Below are 16,099 nucleotides of genomic sequence, written 5' to 3'. Positions count from 1 at the left end.
GTGTGGAAAGAGAACATTATCTAGGAGGGCAAAAATAGGTATGTTTGAAGGAATAGTAGCTTCAACAATATTATATGGATGCAAGACATAGTTGATAGATAAAGCTGTGTGGAGGGTGGATGTGTTAGAAATGAAATGTTTGAGGACAATATGTTGTGTGAGGTGGTTTGATCAAGTAAGTAATGAAAGCATAAGAGAGATGTGTGGAAATAAAAGAGTGTGGTTGAGAGAATCGAAGAGGGTTTGTTGAAATGGTCAGACATATGGAGAGAATTGAGAAAGTTAAAAAGGGTGTGCTGAAGTGGTTTGGTCATATGGAAAGAATGAGTGAGGGAGGGTTGACAAAGAGGATATATGTATCTGAAGTGGAGGGAACAAGGAAAATGGGAAGACCAGACTGGAGATGGAAGGATGGAGCAAAAAAGATTTTGAGCTATTAGGGCCTAAACTTGCAGGAGGATGAAAGGTGCACATGGGACAGAGTGAATTGAAATGATTTGGTATACTAGGGGCAACTTGCTGTCATTGGACTGAACCAGTGCATGTGAAGCTTTCTGGGTAAACCACGGAAAGTTCTGTGGAGCCTTGTTGTGGATAGGGAAATTTGGTTTAGGTGCATTAAACATGACGATTAGAGAATGGATGAAAGCAGATTCAGCCTTTCTTCATCTGTTTGTAATGTTACCTTGCTAACATGGGAAATTGCAATCGAGTCTGAAAAAAATTGTAAATATGTAGTTGACCAATAGGTTATGCAGTAGGTATGAACATATTGAAGAGAAGTGTGTAGAATTTTTTTTTTATAGAATATACAGGTTACTGTATAATTCACCAAGTAAAAGATTACATTTAGGATGGCCATCCGTTCCCTGAACTAGAAATGTTCAAGAAAGTACACTGTTGTACTCTCCATATATCTGATATTTTTTTATTTGCTTTATTTATTATTTATTTTTTTAATATTGCCCTTCATGTAATTCATTTTTAGGATATGAATAGTCAAGGACCTACTGAAGAAAAATGTTGAAACATTTTCCAGAAAATTTGCTTTAACATATAGGGGGAAACATCGACTGAAAGTAATGCCCAAAGCTTTATGCAAACAATGAAAATTATATACTCTATTCTAACAAATAATGAACTGTCGCATTAACATTGAGGTAATCTGTGATACAGTATATACAGAAAATGATAGCTACTATCACAGTTGTTAGTGTAATGAAACCCTGAAATATACCGAAATCAAATGAAATGTACCAGAATAACTCAGTTTATGCCATTCATATTGCTGAGTTTTGTTCCAGTGAGCTCCCTGAACAATATTTGATATAGAAAAAAGAGTATCGTACTCAAAAGTAAAATTATTTTGCCTCGGTGCTTTTACAAGATCAAGACACTCAAACCCAGATGCACATCTTGGTGAAGTAATAATGCTTAAAAACTGTTTCTCTTACATAAAATGAAAGAAAATCATAAAAGAGTAGAAAAAAACAAGAAACAAGTGACATAAGTTTTAACTTAACTGGGGAGGGATTAAGGTCCAAACATGTTATTAATATGATTTGTTAAGATTTGTTAGGTGATGAAGACATGATGGTTGATAGCTTTATTGGTGAACCACATTTAGGGTCTTTCCTGAATTGCATGAGAATTTTGCATGAATAAGTATTTATGACAGAATTAATGATAACAGTCTATCAGACTTGAATTACATAAAAGTGGCAAAATTTAACAGTTTAATGGAAATGAGACAGATTTTTTCCACAGATGCCTCTTAGTTAATATTGTATACAGGTTGGACAGTAAATCTAAATGACAAGGGAAATGCATGAAAGTGATGAGGAGTACTTCATTTATATGGTCATGAAAGTGACAAAGTGGTAAACATAAAATGTAATGAACAAAATGTTTAAATCAGTAATGATATATCTACCAGGAGAGGATGGGAGTTGCAACACTTAGATTAAAAAAGTGCTTAATTTTTCATCTGTAGTAGTGAAATTAATAGACCAAATTTATTGTATGAATGATTGCCTCTATAAGTTTGTGTACAAGTGGCCTAGAATCAGATGTATTATTGGGACTTAGATATCTCTCCCAGGCCTTTCTCACAAACACTGCCATTAGGGTATGATTAGATGTCTGTTCTTACAGTAACAGTGTGGATTCAGCTCTTCAGTGGATGTAGTAGAGTAATATCAAGCATTAAAAAGGAAATAGAGGTGTTGTTGTATGAGGTAACGAATGTTCAGGAAGCATTGAGGAATGTGTGGTTACAAAGATACACAGACCCAAGATTCACGCAAGGTGGGGGAAAAAGTTACATAGATACAAAGACCTACGGTCCCAGCAAGGTGGTCTGGCTTTAATTTTAATGCTACTTTAAAAAAGAATTGTTCCCTTAAAAGTCCCTTAAAAGCAGTTGAAGAAAAGGATAGCAAAGCAAAGGCTCTCTTTCCAGCCTCCACCCCCTCCATATATGTGCCAGATGGAAAACAGGTAGAAAAAATACTTTGCAGGTTTGATATGCCTGAAGGAAATTTTGATAGGAAAGTTATAAGGAAGAATGAACATGAATATCTCATGCATCCCTTCACTTTTTGGAATGAAGACAGTAGTAAGGATAGACTTAAGGTCTATTCTTAGACTTACCATGTGTATATTATGCCTGATGTTGAAGAATGATACAACAATTCTTGCTGATTCTATCAAAGCAGGTGACATGGGTTACTGCAGCATGGCCAAGGAGGGGTCAGTGGTTTAGAAGTTAGCATGATATACCTCTGCATTATGATGACTGATTAAATGAATTACATATGATTTACATATATATATATATATATATATATATATATATATATATATATATATATATATATATATATATATATATATATATCCCTGGGGATAGGGGAGAAAGAACTCTTCCCACGTATTCCCTGCGTGTCGTAGAAGGCGACTAAAAGGGAAGGGAACGGGGGGCTGGAAATCCTCCCCTCTCGTTTTTCATTTTCCTAAAGAAGGAACAGAGAAGGGGGCCAAGTGAGGATGTTCCCTCAAAGGCTCAGTCCTCTGTTCTTAACGCTACCTCGCTAATGCGGGAAATAGCGAATAGTATGAAAAAAAAAAAAAATATATATATATATATATATATATATATATATATATATATATATATATATATATATATATATATATATATATATATATATATGTTTTAGATATCTGGGAGTGGATCTGGCAGCGGATGGAACCATGGAAGCGGAAGTGGATCATAGGGTGGGGGAGGGGGCGAAAATTCTGGGAGCCTTGAAGAATGTGTGGAAGTCGAGAACATTATCTCGGAAAGCAAAAATGGGTATGTTTGAAGGAATAGTGGTTCCAACAATGTTGTATGTTTGCGAGGCGTGGGCTATGGATAGAGTTGTGCGCAGGAGGATGGATGTGCTGGAAATGAGATGTTTGAGGACAATGTGTGGTGTGAGGTGGTTTGATCGAGTAAGTAACGTAAGGGTAAGAGAGATGTGTGGAAATAAAAAGAGCGTGGTTGAGAGACCAGAAGAGGGTGTTTTGAAATGGTTTGGGCACATGGAGAGAATGAGTGAGGAAAGATTGACCAAGAGGATATATGTGTCGGAGGTGGAGGTAGCGCAAGGAAACAGACGAAAGAAATGGCCCAACCCACCCCCATACACATGTATATACATACGTCCACACACGCAAATATACATACCTACACAGCTTTCCATGGTTTACCCCAGACGCTTCACATGCCCTGATTCAATCCACTGACAGCACGTCAACCCCGGTATACCACATCGCTCCAATTCACTCTATTCCTTGCCCTCCTTTCACCCTCCTGCATGTTCAGGCCCCGATCACACAAAATCTTTTTCACTCCATCTTTCCACCTCCAATTTGGTCTCCCTCTTCTCCTCGTTCCCTCCACCTCCAACACCTATATCCTCTTGGTCAATCTTTCCTCACTCATTCTCTCCATGTGCCCAAACCATTTCAAAACACCCTCTTCTGGTCTCTCAACCACGCTCTTTTTATTTCCACACATCTCTCTTACCCTTACGTTACTTACTCGATCAAACCACCTCACACCACACATTGTCCTCAAACATCTCATTTCCAGCACATCCATCCTCCTGCGCACCACTCTATCCATAGCCTACGCCTCGCAACCATACAACATTGTTGGAACCACTATTCCTTCAAACATACTCATTTTTGCTTTCCGAGATAATGTTCTCGACTTCCACACATTCTTCAAGGCTCCCAGAATTTTCGCCCCCTCCCCCATCCTATGATCCACTTCCGCTTCCATGGTTCCATCCGCTGCCAGATCCACTCCCAGATATCTAAAACACTTTACTTCCTCCAGTTTTTCTCCATTCAAACTCACCTCCCAATTGACTTGACCCTCAACCCTACTGTACCTAATAACCTTGCTCTTATTCACATTTACTCTTAACTTTCTTCTTTCACACACTTTACCAAACTCAGTCACCAGCTTCTGCAGTTTCTCACATGAATCAGCCACCAGCGCTGTATCATCAGCGAACAACAACTGACTCACTTCCCAAGCTCTCTCATCCCCAACAGACTTCATACTTGCCCCTCTTTCCAAAACTCTTGCATTCACCTCCCTAACAATCCCATCCATAAACAAATTAAACAACCATGGAGACATCACACACCCCTGCCGCAAACCTACATTCACTGAGAACCAATCACTTTCCTCTCTTCCTACACGTACACATGCCTTACATCCTCAATAAAAACTTTTCACTGCTTCTAACAACTTGCCTCCCACACCATATATTCTTAATACCTTCCACAGAGCATCTCTATCAACTCTATCATATGCCTTCTCCAGATCCATAAGTGCTACATACAAATCCATTTGCTTTTCTAAATATTTCTCACATACATTCTTCAAAGCAAGCACCTGATCCACACATCCTCTACCACTTCTGAAACCACACTGCTCTTCCCCAATCTGATGCTCTGTACATGCCTTCACCCTCTCAATCAATACCCTCCCATATAATTTACCAGGAATACTCAACAAACTTATACCTCTGTAATTTGAGCACTCACTCTTATCCCCTTTGCCTTTGTACAATGGCACTATGCACGCATTCCGCCAATCCTCAGGCACCTCACCATGAGTCATACATACATTAAATAACCTTACCAACCAGTCAACAATACAGTCACCCCCTTTTTTAATAAATTCCACTGCAATACCATCCAAACCTGCTGCCTTGCCGGCTTTCATCTTCCGCAAAGCTTTTACTAATATTAAGATAATAATGTATGTGAGTAGGAGAGATAGTCAACAGCATAAATAGAGTACTTGCTTATTGATTATCCTAACCCAGTGTTAACATTACGAAAGGCACTATAGATAACTCCAACATCCCTCCCCTTATGTCGAGAACATCCCCTCTGTGAGGACACTTTGAACACATTAATCTTAACCCCCTGTCACTTCTGCTTCCCCTCCCTCCTCTCTGAACACATTAATCTTAACCCCCTGTCACTTCTGCTTCCCCTCCCTCCTCTCCCTGCACCAGCTTGCGACACGTCCAGCACTCTCACTCTGTCATGGATCCCACGACCGTCCCTTATACTCCACACTCTTGGTTGGCTCCTCACGTCCCTCCCTCTGTCACCTTCTGTCCTGGTCCTCACGTCCCTCCTTCAGTCACCCTTCTGTCCTCGTATTCATCAAAGTATGTTGCTATGATATGGCACAATTTAATCAAAGTTGCCTTAAATACCAGATTTTATGCCAGATTTTTTACAAAAAGTATCTGAAATATACCTACTCATTCCAACATCAGATACAAATATGTAATGATCTGTAACCCAATAATATGTAAAAGTACCATACATAAAGAGGTTCATCCCTTTGTTTACATTATACCTAGATATGTATTGAATTGTTACACATAAATTTAAAAAAAGACTATATATAGAGGTTCATTTCTGTCTCTATAAAAGGCTTCATAATCATTCACACTACAGACAAAAAAGTATCATCACATTAGACTTTTATCCCTGTTTAACTTTCTGTTTTCATATAAATTTGCAAATGATCATCAAACTTTCAGGTATCCTCAGCTGAAATATTCAAAGCTTGAAACAGTTCATTTGATTAATCTGCTAATCTCTTCTCTTGCCTCTCAGGCAAACAAGAAAGCAAGCAATAAACAAAGAATTCCTGTGATAAATGCAGATATGAATTATTCTTTGTTGTATTACATTGAAATTTCTGTATATTTGCCAAATTTGATTTGGTAAATCCCATGTCTGGAACATTTGGGTACTCCACAGACAGATACAGTTTAAACCTCTCATATCCAGCAACCTTGAGATCAGAAGGCATAATATTTTCCATTGGAATGGATGTTTTTGATCTACACTCCTTTGCTAAAGGCTGGTTAATGTAGGGTTTGCTCTTTTATATGAAATTTTATGCTTATAAGTTAAAAAGTGCATTTTAAATTTTCAGCAATGCAGGAAGAAGTACTGAAGTTAGTTCTTTTAGCCCTAGAGGATGGTTCAGCTCTTTCCCGAAAAGTGTTGGTCATGTTTGTGGTTCAGCGCTTAGAGCCACATTTCCCACAGGCCTCCAAGACCAGTATTGGACATGTTGTGCAACTGCTGTACCGTGCCTCGTGTTTCAAGGTGAGGGACAGTAACATTATTGAAAGTAATTATACTTAAGTGGTGAGGAATGATGGAGGAGTTGTTCAATCTGTAACTATAAGGTAACTGCAAAACAGGTGGAAAATACTTGTCCTGTTAGGACTGTAGTGGATAATTTTGAGATATTTCTGAAGTAGTATGCCTCTGACCTTCACCTGTGCTTGCTCGTCTGTTTTGTTTCTTTAAAAAAAGAAAATCCTCCTTTTTCTTAAAAGCATGGGTTGGTACATCCCATCCCTAAGAGGGGTGACTGTTTTGATCCTATCATAGTATTGCTTTGACATCTACCATTTCCAACGTCTTGGAATCTCTCTTTAACTTCCAAATCCTTAGACACCCTGAATCTCACAGTCTTCTCACTGATCACCAGTATGGCTTCTGTAAGACAAGATTCACTAGTGATGTTCTTTCCTATCTTCCTAATGTCTGGTCATCATCCCAGAAAGATTGTGGGGAGTTTTGTGTAGTTGACCTTGACACATCCAAAGCTTTTGAAAGGGTGTGGAATTGGGGTCTCATCTTTAAGCTCTCCTCTTTTGGCTTCCCTCCCTCACTTTGTTCCCCTCATATCGAGCTTTCTTTCTGACTGATTTGAATCTTTGGTTGTTGATAGATCCACTTCCCCCTTTTTCCAAGAGCAGCAGTGTCCCCCAAGGTTGCTCTGTCCTATCCCCAACACTTTTCCTTTTTATCAATGATTTCCCCTCATCCAAAATAACCAAATGTACTCATATGCTGACTGCTCAACGTTGCATTCATCCACATCCTTCAATTCTGCTCCTTCTCTCGCTCGATATGCATATCTTCTTGATGCAGTATCCTCAATAGTTTGGATGGAATATCTCAGTGGGGTAGATGAAATTTAGTTAGGTTTAGTGCCTTGAAGACAGTTTCTAACTACTTCTGTAGAGAAAGTTTTGGAGAGAGGGGCAAGAATGCAGTCTGCTATGGATGAGAGGGCTTGGGAAGTGAGTCAGTTGTTGTTCGCGGTTGATACAGCATTTGTGGCTGATTCGGGTGAGAAACTACAGAACTTTGTGACTGAGTTTGGTAAAGTGTGTGAAAGAAGAAAGCTGTGACTCACTTCCATTTCCATGGTTCCATCTGCTGCCAAATCCACTCCCAGATATCTAAACACTACACTTCCTCCAGTTTTTCTCCATTCAAACTTACCTCCCAATTGACTTGACCCTCAACCCTACTGTCCCTAGTAACCTTGCTCTTTTTCACATTTACTCTCAGCTTTCTTCTTTCACACACTTTACCAAACTCAGTCACCAGCTTCTGCAGTTTCTCACTTGAATCAGCCACCAGCGCTGTATCATCAGCGAACAGCAACTGACTCACTTCCCAAACCCTCTCATCCAAAACAGAGTACATACTTGCCCCTCTCTCCAAAACTCTTGCATTCACCTCCCTGACAACCCCATCCATAAACAAATTAAACAACCATGGAGACATCACGCACCCCTGCCGCAAACCGACATTCACTGAGAACCAGTCACTTTCCTCTCTTCCTACTCGCACACATGCCTTACATCCTCGATAAAAACTTTTCATTGCTTCCAGCAACTTGCCTCAAACGCCATGTACTCTTAATACCTTCCACAGAGCACCTGTATCAACTCTATCATATACATTCTCCAGATCTAAGAATGCTACATACAAATCCATTTGCTATTCTAAGTATTTCTCACATACATTCTTCAAAGCAAACACCTGATCCACACATCCTCTACCACTTCTGAAACCACACTGCTCTTCCCCAACTGATGCTCTGTACATGCCTTCATCCTCTCAGTCAATACCCTCTCATATGATTTCCTAAGGGATATTCAACATCCCATTCCTCCCCCACTTCCCTTACATCCTTTGCTCTCACCTTTTTCAATTCTGTACTCAGTCTCTCCTGGTACTTCCTCACACAAATCTCCTTCCCAAGCTCACTTACTCTCACCACCCTCTTCACCCCAACATTCACTCATCTTTTCTGAAAACCCATACAAATCTTCACCCTAGCCTCCACAAGATAATGATCAGACATCCCTCCAGTTGCACCTCTCAGCACATTAACATCCAAAAGTCTCTCTTTCGCGCGCCTGTCAATTAACACGTAATCCAATAACGCTCTCTGGCCATCTCTCCTACTTACATACGTATACTTATGTATATCTTGCTTTTTAAACCATGTATTCCCAATCACCAGTCCTTTTTCTGCACATAAATCTACAAGCTCTTCACCATTTTCATTTACAACACTGAACACCCCATGTATACCAATTATTCCCTCAACTGCCTTATTACTCACCTTTGCATTCAAATCACCCATCACTATAACCCGGTCTCATGCATCAAAACCACTGACACACTCATTCAGCTGCTCCCAAAACACTTGCCTCTCATGATCTTTCTTCTCATGCCCAGGTGCATATGCACCAATAATCACCCATCTCTCTCCATCAACTTTCAGTTTTACCCATATTAATCAAGAATTTACTTCCTTACATTCTATCACATACTCCCACAACTCCTGTTTCAGGAGTACTGCTACTCCTTCCCTTGCTCTTGTCCTCTCACTAACCCCTGACTTTACTCCCAAGACATTCCCAAACCACTCTTCCCCTTTACCCTTGAGCTTATATATATATATATATATATATATATATATATATATATATATATATATATATATATATATATATATATATATATATATATATATATATATATATATATATATATATATATATATATATATATATATATATATATGTTTTTTTTTTTTTTTTTTTTGTCGCTGTCTCCCGCGTTTGCAAGGTAGCGCAAGGAAACAGACGAAAGAAATGGCCCAACCCACCCCCATACACATGTATATACATACGTCCACACACGCAAATATACATACCTACACAGCTTTCCATGGTTTACCCCAGACGCTTCACATGCCTTGATTCAATCCACTGACAGCACGTCAACCCCGGTATACCACATCGCTCCAATTCACTCTATTCCTTGCCCCCCTTCACCCTCCTGCATGTTCAGGCCCCGATCACACAAAATCTTTTTCACTCCATCTTTCCACCTCCAATTTGGTCTCCCTCTTCTCCTCGTTCCCTCCACCTCCGACACATATATCCTCTTGGTCAATCTTTCCTCACTCATTCTCTCCATGTGCCCAAACCATTTCAAAATACCCTCTTCTGCTCTCTCAACCATGCTCTTTTTATTTCCCCACATCTCTCTTACCCTTACGTTACTTATTCGATCAAACCACCTCACACCACACATTGTCCTCAAACATCTCATTTCCAGCACATCCATCCTCCTGCACACAACTCTATCCATAGCCCACGCCTCGCAACCATACAACGTTGTTGGAACCACTATTCCTTCAAACTTACCCATTTTTGCTTTCCGAGATAATGTTCTCGACTTCCACACTTTCTTCAAGGCTCCCAGAATTTTCGCCCCCTCCCCCACCCTATGATCCACTTCCGCTTCCATGGTTCCATCCGCTGAAAGATCCACTCCCAGATATCTAAAACACTTCACTTCCTCCAGTTTTTCTCCATTCAAACTCACCTCCCAATTGACTTGACCCTCAACCCTACTGTGCCTAATAACCTTGCTCTTATTCACATTTACTCTTAACTTTCTTCTTTCACACACTTTACCAAACTCAGTCACCAGCTTCTGCAGTTTCTCACATGAATCAGCCACCAGCGCTGTATCATCAGCGAACAACAACTGACTCACTTCCCAAGCTCTCTCATCCACAACAGACTTCATACTTGCCCCTCTTTCCAAAACTCTTGCATTCACCTCCCTGACAACCCCATCCATAAACAAATTAAACAACCATGGGGACATCACACACCCCTGCCGCAAACCTACATTCACTGAGAACCAATCACTTTCCTCTCTTCCTACACGTACACATGCCTTACATCCTCGATAAAAACTTTTCACTGCTTCTAACAACTTGCCTTCCACACCATATATTCTTAATACCTTCCACAGAGCATCTCTATCAACTCTATCATATGCCTTCTCCAGATCCATAAATGTTACATACAAATCCATTTGCTTTTCTAAGTATTTCTCACATACATTCTTCAAAGCAAACACCTGATCCACACATACTCTACCACTTCTGAAACCACACTGCTCTTCCCCAATCTGATGCTCTGTACATGCCTTCACCCTCTCAATCAATACCCTCCCATATAATTTACCAGGAATACTCAACAAACTTATACCTCTGTAATTTGAGCACTCACTCTTATCCCCTTTGCCTTTGTACAATGGTATTATGCACGCATTTCGCCAATCCTCAGGCACCTCACCATGAGTCATACATACATTAAATAACCTTACCAACCAGTCAACAATACAGTCACCCCCTTTTTTAATAAATTCCACTGCAATACCATCCAAACCTGCTGCCTTGCCGGCTTTCATCTTCCGCAAAGCTTTTACTACCTCTTCTCTGTTTACCAAATCATTTTCCCTAACCCTCTCACTTTGCACACCACCTCGACCAAAACACCTTATATCTGCCACTCTATCATCAAACACATTCAACAAACCTTCAAAATACTCACTCCATCTCCTTCTCACATCACCACTACTTGTTATCACCTCCTCATTTGCGCCCTTCACTGAAGTTCCCATTTGTTCCCTTGTCTTACGCATATATATATGTACGCATATATATATGTACATTGTTTTTTAATTTGTTCTTACAAAGGGAACATGTCTGAAAAAATACTTTGGTAGGCTGTTCAGGTGCATAATCCTTTCTGTAATGTTAAGCTTAACATAGGCCAGTGAATGATGACTGGTTGGTATTTGCTGTATAGCACCAAATGATACCGTTGTATTGCAGTTTTGTTTTGAGACTACATGAATTTATGTTTAACTTTAGTTCAGCAGTGGTGTATATAGTAAGTTTATTATTGTTAGATATGAATAATTTTTACTCATGCTAATTCATTAGGTATCAAAAAGAGAAGGAGATTCATCACTCATGCAGTTGAAGGAAGAATTCAGAACATATGAGGCCTTGCGACGAGAACATGATGCCCAGATAGTCCAGATTGCAACAGAAGCAGGCCTTAGAATAGCACCAGATCAGTGGTCATCTCTCTTGTATGGTGACACTGCCCACAAATCCCACATGCAGTCTATTATTGATAAGCTTCAGACACCTCAGTCTTTTGGCCAGTCTGTGCAGGTTTGTAATGTATTTTCCATTTTTTTTTTATGCATAAGAATGGACTGTAATAGAAAATGTTGGAGGAATGGATTTCCTAACTACATTGTATCCTTAATTGTGATGTTTGCACTCTTGCTTCCTCATCAAAGAATTACTCAAAAGCACTGTGGTCTTTGTATTTACTCATATCTTTATGTTACTGTCTTACTTTATGTTGCTGTGGTATGCAAATACTTTCATTCTTCCTTCCCTCCCACCTATATCATCTCCATACTTCTGCAACATTTTGCTTTCTTGAGATGCATTTTCACTGTCATTGGTTCTGTTTACATAGTCTTCAGAACCCTGTAGCATCTACTTGCTCGTTCCATCATTCTGTAACTATAATCTTAATAGTGAAGGACTTCTGTATTGTTTTAAGAATGTCTACAATTGTTTATGGAAAGAATAAGTAGAAGATTACCTGTTGAATTAGTTTTTATTAAAGATCTACATATGAAATGGGGAAAAACATACCAGTAAAGGGGATAGAAAATAATTCCATCACAGTATCTTTAGTATTTTTTTTTTCATTCTGAGCAGATAAATCCTCACTGCAAAGTGAAGTTGTATTGGATGTCTGAATTCAGAGATCTGCTGATGTGTATGTGGATACCATGCTTATGTATTTTACAGATGCAGATCTGAATGTCACACTATGACATCTTTGTGGATGCAGATGTTTTCAGGATATTTTGTTATGTATTTTAATGGATTAAGAAATATCCATTCGTTATAGAACATCAGTCATTTCCAAACAGCATCTACTTTCTTTACAAAGTACTGTGATTGTAGTTTCTTACAGTTATGACGTGTTTCACCCACACAAGTTGTGTGTGACTATGATGCAGGACGGGGTGACAACTCATCCTGTACACCCACGAACCATTTTCCCCAACTTCCACCCTTTTGAAAGTGGTTAACTTAACTCTTAATCTATTAAGAACTGTTCTTTCATCACTTAGTCATTCAGTATTTAAATTTCAAGATATGCAAGTTTTCTTAAAAATCAAATGTTTCTCTGCTTTTTCTGCTAAAAGTTGCTTAAGTTTTGCATCATAGATCAAGCCAGCACCACTGAATAGCTGCTCACTATGGACGATGCTTGGTGGACAGCAAAGATATGGGTAAGCGAACCTTCGCCATTCCAGGGTCGATTCTTATCTTTCTCCCATCGCAAATTGTCTTCACTTGTTCTATTGACCCTTTTCCTTGTGATGCCTCTAAAGATCTTTCATTGCACTCTTCTTTGCTGTAAGTGTCTCTTCCGCTTCATCATCACCACTGGAAGCAAGAATAAAGGTCATTGCTTCTTCTAATGTTCCATGGATGTTGGTTTTGTTGTTTGTTTTGTTATCTTTTCTTCATTTTCTGGTTCATTCGTTGTCTTCATTTGCCTTAATGCTCAACTGAATCAGCTTTTGAGAAGAGGAAAAGAATTTACTTTTATATCTTGAATCAAGATATGCTGCAACTGTACAAAAATCTCTTTCAGGCCATGAAGATCTTTTTTCAACATCAGCTGGCATTGTTTGTTTCATGATGTTTACTACCTGTGTTGCTTTTTTATCTTGGGATGACTCAATCAGTAATTTGATATCTGGTTTGGAGCCTGAAACTGTTATATCAGATACTTCAGAAACTTCTGATGTGCTTAGCTGAAGAGTGGTTTTCAAGGAAACTACAAGAGGTATCACATCACCTTCTGTAGATGTTAAGCCACTCAATCTTTTTGCAATATCTTCATAAGGTTCAAGAGCTTTTGCACATTTGGTCATTATTGATCATTCAGTGGTGCTGAGTTGCTTTATTTTGAAGTTGGTAGCGGCATACAAACTTAGTGACTCCTTTATTTATAGTGTTCTTTTCAGCATGTGCAAGGTGCAGTCCCACCTTTTGGGTTTATCATGGACAACACATAGCGTGGGTTCTTGCAGCCTGTCCTGAATCTTTTTTAGTTCATCTTGTGTCATCATTGAGTGATGAAAATGTGCAGCAATGCTTTAACTTTTCTGAATTATCTTGCCTATTTTATCCTGTGATGATATTGAAGTTTTAACAACTTAAACAAGTAGTGGTGGTGTGAGAAGGAGATGGAGTGAGTATTTTGAAGGTTTGTTGAATGTGTTTGATGATAGAGTGGCAGATATAGGGTGTTTTGGTCGAGGTGGTGTGCAAAGTGAGAGGGTAAGGGAAAATGATTTGGTAAACAGAGAAGAGGTAGTAAAAGCTTTGCGGAAGATGAAAGCCGGCAAGGCAGCAGGTTTGGATGGTATTGCAGTGGAATTTATTAAAAAAGGGGGTGACTGTATTATTGACTGGTTGGTAAGGTTATTTAATGTATGAATGACTCATGGTGAGGTGCCTGAGGATTGGCGGAATGCGTGCATAGTGCCATTGTACAAAGGCAAAGGGGATAAGAGTGAGTGCTCAAATTACAGAGGTATAAGTTTGTTGAGTATTCCTGGTAAATTATATGGGAGGGTATTGATTGAGAGGGTGAGGGCATGTACAGAGCATGAGATTGGGGAAGAGCAGTTTGGTTTCAGAAGTGGTAGAGGATGTGTGGATCAGGTGTTTGCTTTGAAGACTGTATGTGAGAAATACTTAGAAAAGCAAATGGATTTGTATGTAGCATTTATGGATCTGGAGAAGGCATATGATAGAGTTGATAGAGATGCTCTGTGGAAGGTATTAAGAATATATGGTGTGGGAGGCAAGTTGTTAGAAGCAGTGAAAAGTTTTTATCGAGGATGTAAGGCATGTGTACGTGTAGGAAGAGAGGAAAGTGATTGGTTCTCAGTGATTGTAGGTTTGCGGCAGGGGTGTGTGATGTCTCCATGGTTGTTTAATTTGTTTATGGATGGGGTTGTTAGGGAGGTGAATGCAAGAGTTTTGGAAAGAGGGGCAAGTATGAAATCTGTTGTGGATGAGAGAGCTTGGGAAGTGAGTCAGTTGTTGTTCGCTGATGATACAGTGCTGGTGGCTGATTCATGTGAGAAACTGCAGAAGCTGGTGACTGAGTTTGGTAAAGTGTGTGAAAGAAGAAAGTTAAGAGTAAATGTGAATAAGAGCAAGGTTATTAGGTACAGTAGGGTTGAGGGTCAAGTCAGTTGGGAGGTAAGTTTGAATGGAGAAAAACTGGAGGAAGTACAGTGTTTTAGATATCTGGGAGTGGATCTGGCAGCGGATGGATCCATGGAAGCGGAAGTGGATCATAGGGTGGGGGAGGGGGTGAAAATCCTGGGAGCCTTGAAGAATGTGTGGAAGTCGAGAACATTATCTTGGAAAGCAAGAATGGGTATGTTTGAAGGAATAGTGGTTCCAACAATGTTGTATGGTTGCGAGGCGTGGGCTATGGATAGAGTTGTGCGCAGGAGGGTGGATGTGCTGGAAATGAGATGTTTGAGGACAGTGTGTGGTGTGAGGTGGTTTGATTGAGTAAGGAATGTAAGGGTAAGAGAGATGTGTGGAAATAAAAAGAGCATGGTTGAGAGAGCAGAAGAGGGTGTTTTGAAATGGTTTGGGCACATGGAGAGAATGAGTGAGGAACGAATGACCAAGAGGATATATGTGTCGGAGGTGGAGGGAACGAGGAGAAGTGGGAGACCAAATTGGAGGTGGAAAGATGGGGTGAAAAAGATTTTGTGTGATCGGGGCCTGAACATGCAGGAGGGTAGTGAGTAGTGGGATGAAAAAGTAAGAGTATTAGTGAAAGAGAAGAGAGAGGCATTTGGACGATTTTTGCAGGGAAAAAATGCAATTGAGTGGGAGACGTATAAAAGAAAGAGACAGGAGGTCAAGAGAAGGTGCAAGAGGTGAAAAAAAGGGCAAATGAGAGTTGGGGTGAGAGAGTATCATTAAATTTTGGGTATGTTTGAAGGAATAGTGGTTCCAACAATGTTGTATGGTTGCGAGGTGTGGGCTATGGATAGAGTTGTGCGCAGGAGGATGGATGTGCTGGAAATGAGATGTTTGAGGACAATGTGTGGTGTGAGGTGGTTTGATCGAGTGAGTAACGTAAGGGTAAGAGAGATGTGTGGAAATAAAAAGAGCGTGGTTGAGAGAGCAGAAGAGGGTGTTTTGAAGTGGTTTGGGCACATGGAGAGGATGAGT

The 16,099-nt window shown here is 39.8% G+C and overlaps 1 protein-coding gene across 2 annotated transcripts in view; it reads left to right on the top strand.

The window, feature by feature from the left end:
- Positions 1 to 16,099, top strand: part of LOC139749623 (roquin-1-like) — a 115,725-nt gene that overhangs the window by 52,086 nt on the left and 47,540 nt on the right. For both annotated transcript variants that reach the window (XR_011713003.1, XM_071663761.1), the window contains exons 5-6: positions 6,530 to 6,705; positions 11,726 to 11,962. Coding sequence is in view for 1 of the 2 variants with exons in the window: in XM_071663761.1 (XP_071519862.1) it covers positions 6,530 to 6,705; positions 11,726 to 11,962 (413 nt within the window). In the remaining variant the exon portion in view is untranslated. The remainder of the gene's footprint in view (positions 1 to 6,529; positions 6,706 to 11,725; positions 11,963 to 16,099) is intronic.

This window comes from Panulirus ornatus, chromosome 1 (assembly GCF_036320965.1).
Source record: "Panulirus ornatus isolate Po-2019 chromosome 1, ASM3632096v1, whole genome shotgun sequence".
Taxonomy (NCBI): Eukaryota; Metazoa; Arthropoda; class Malacostraca; order Decapoda; family Palinuridae; genus Panulirus; species Panulirus ornatus.
The sequence above is the reverse complement of the archived record's forward strand: the minus strand, read 5'-3'. Positions and strand labels throughout refer to the sequence as shown.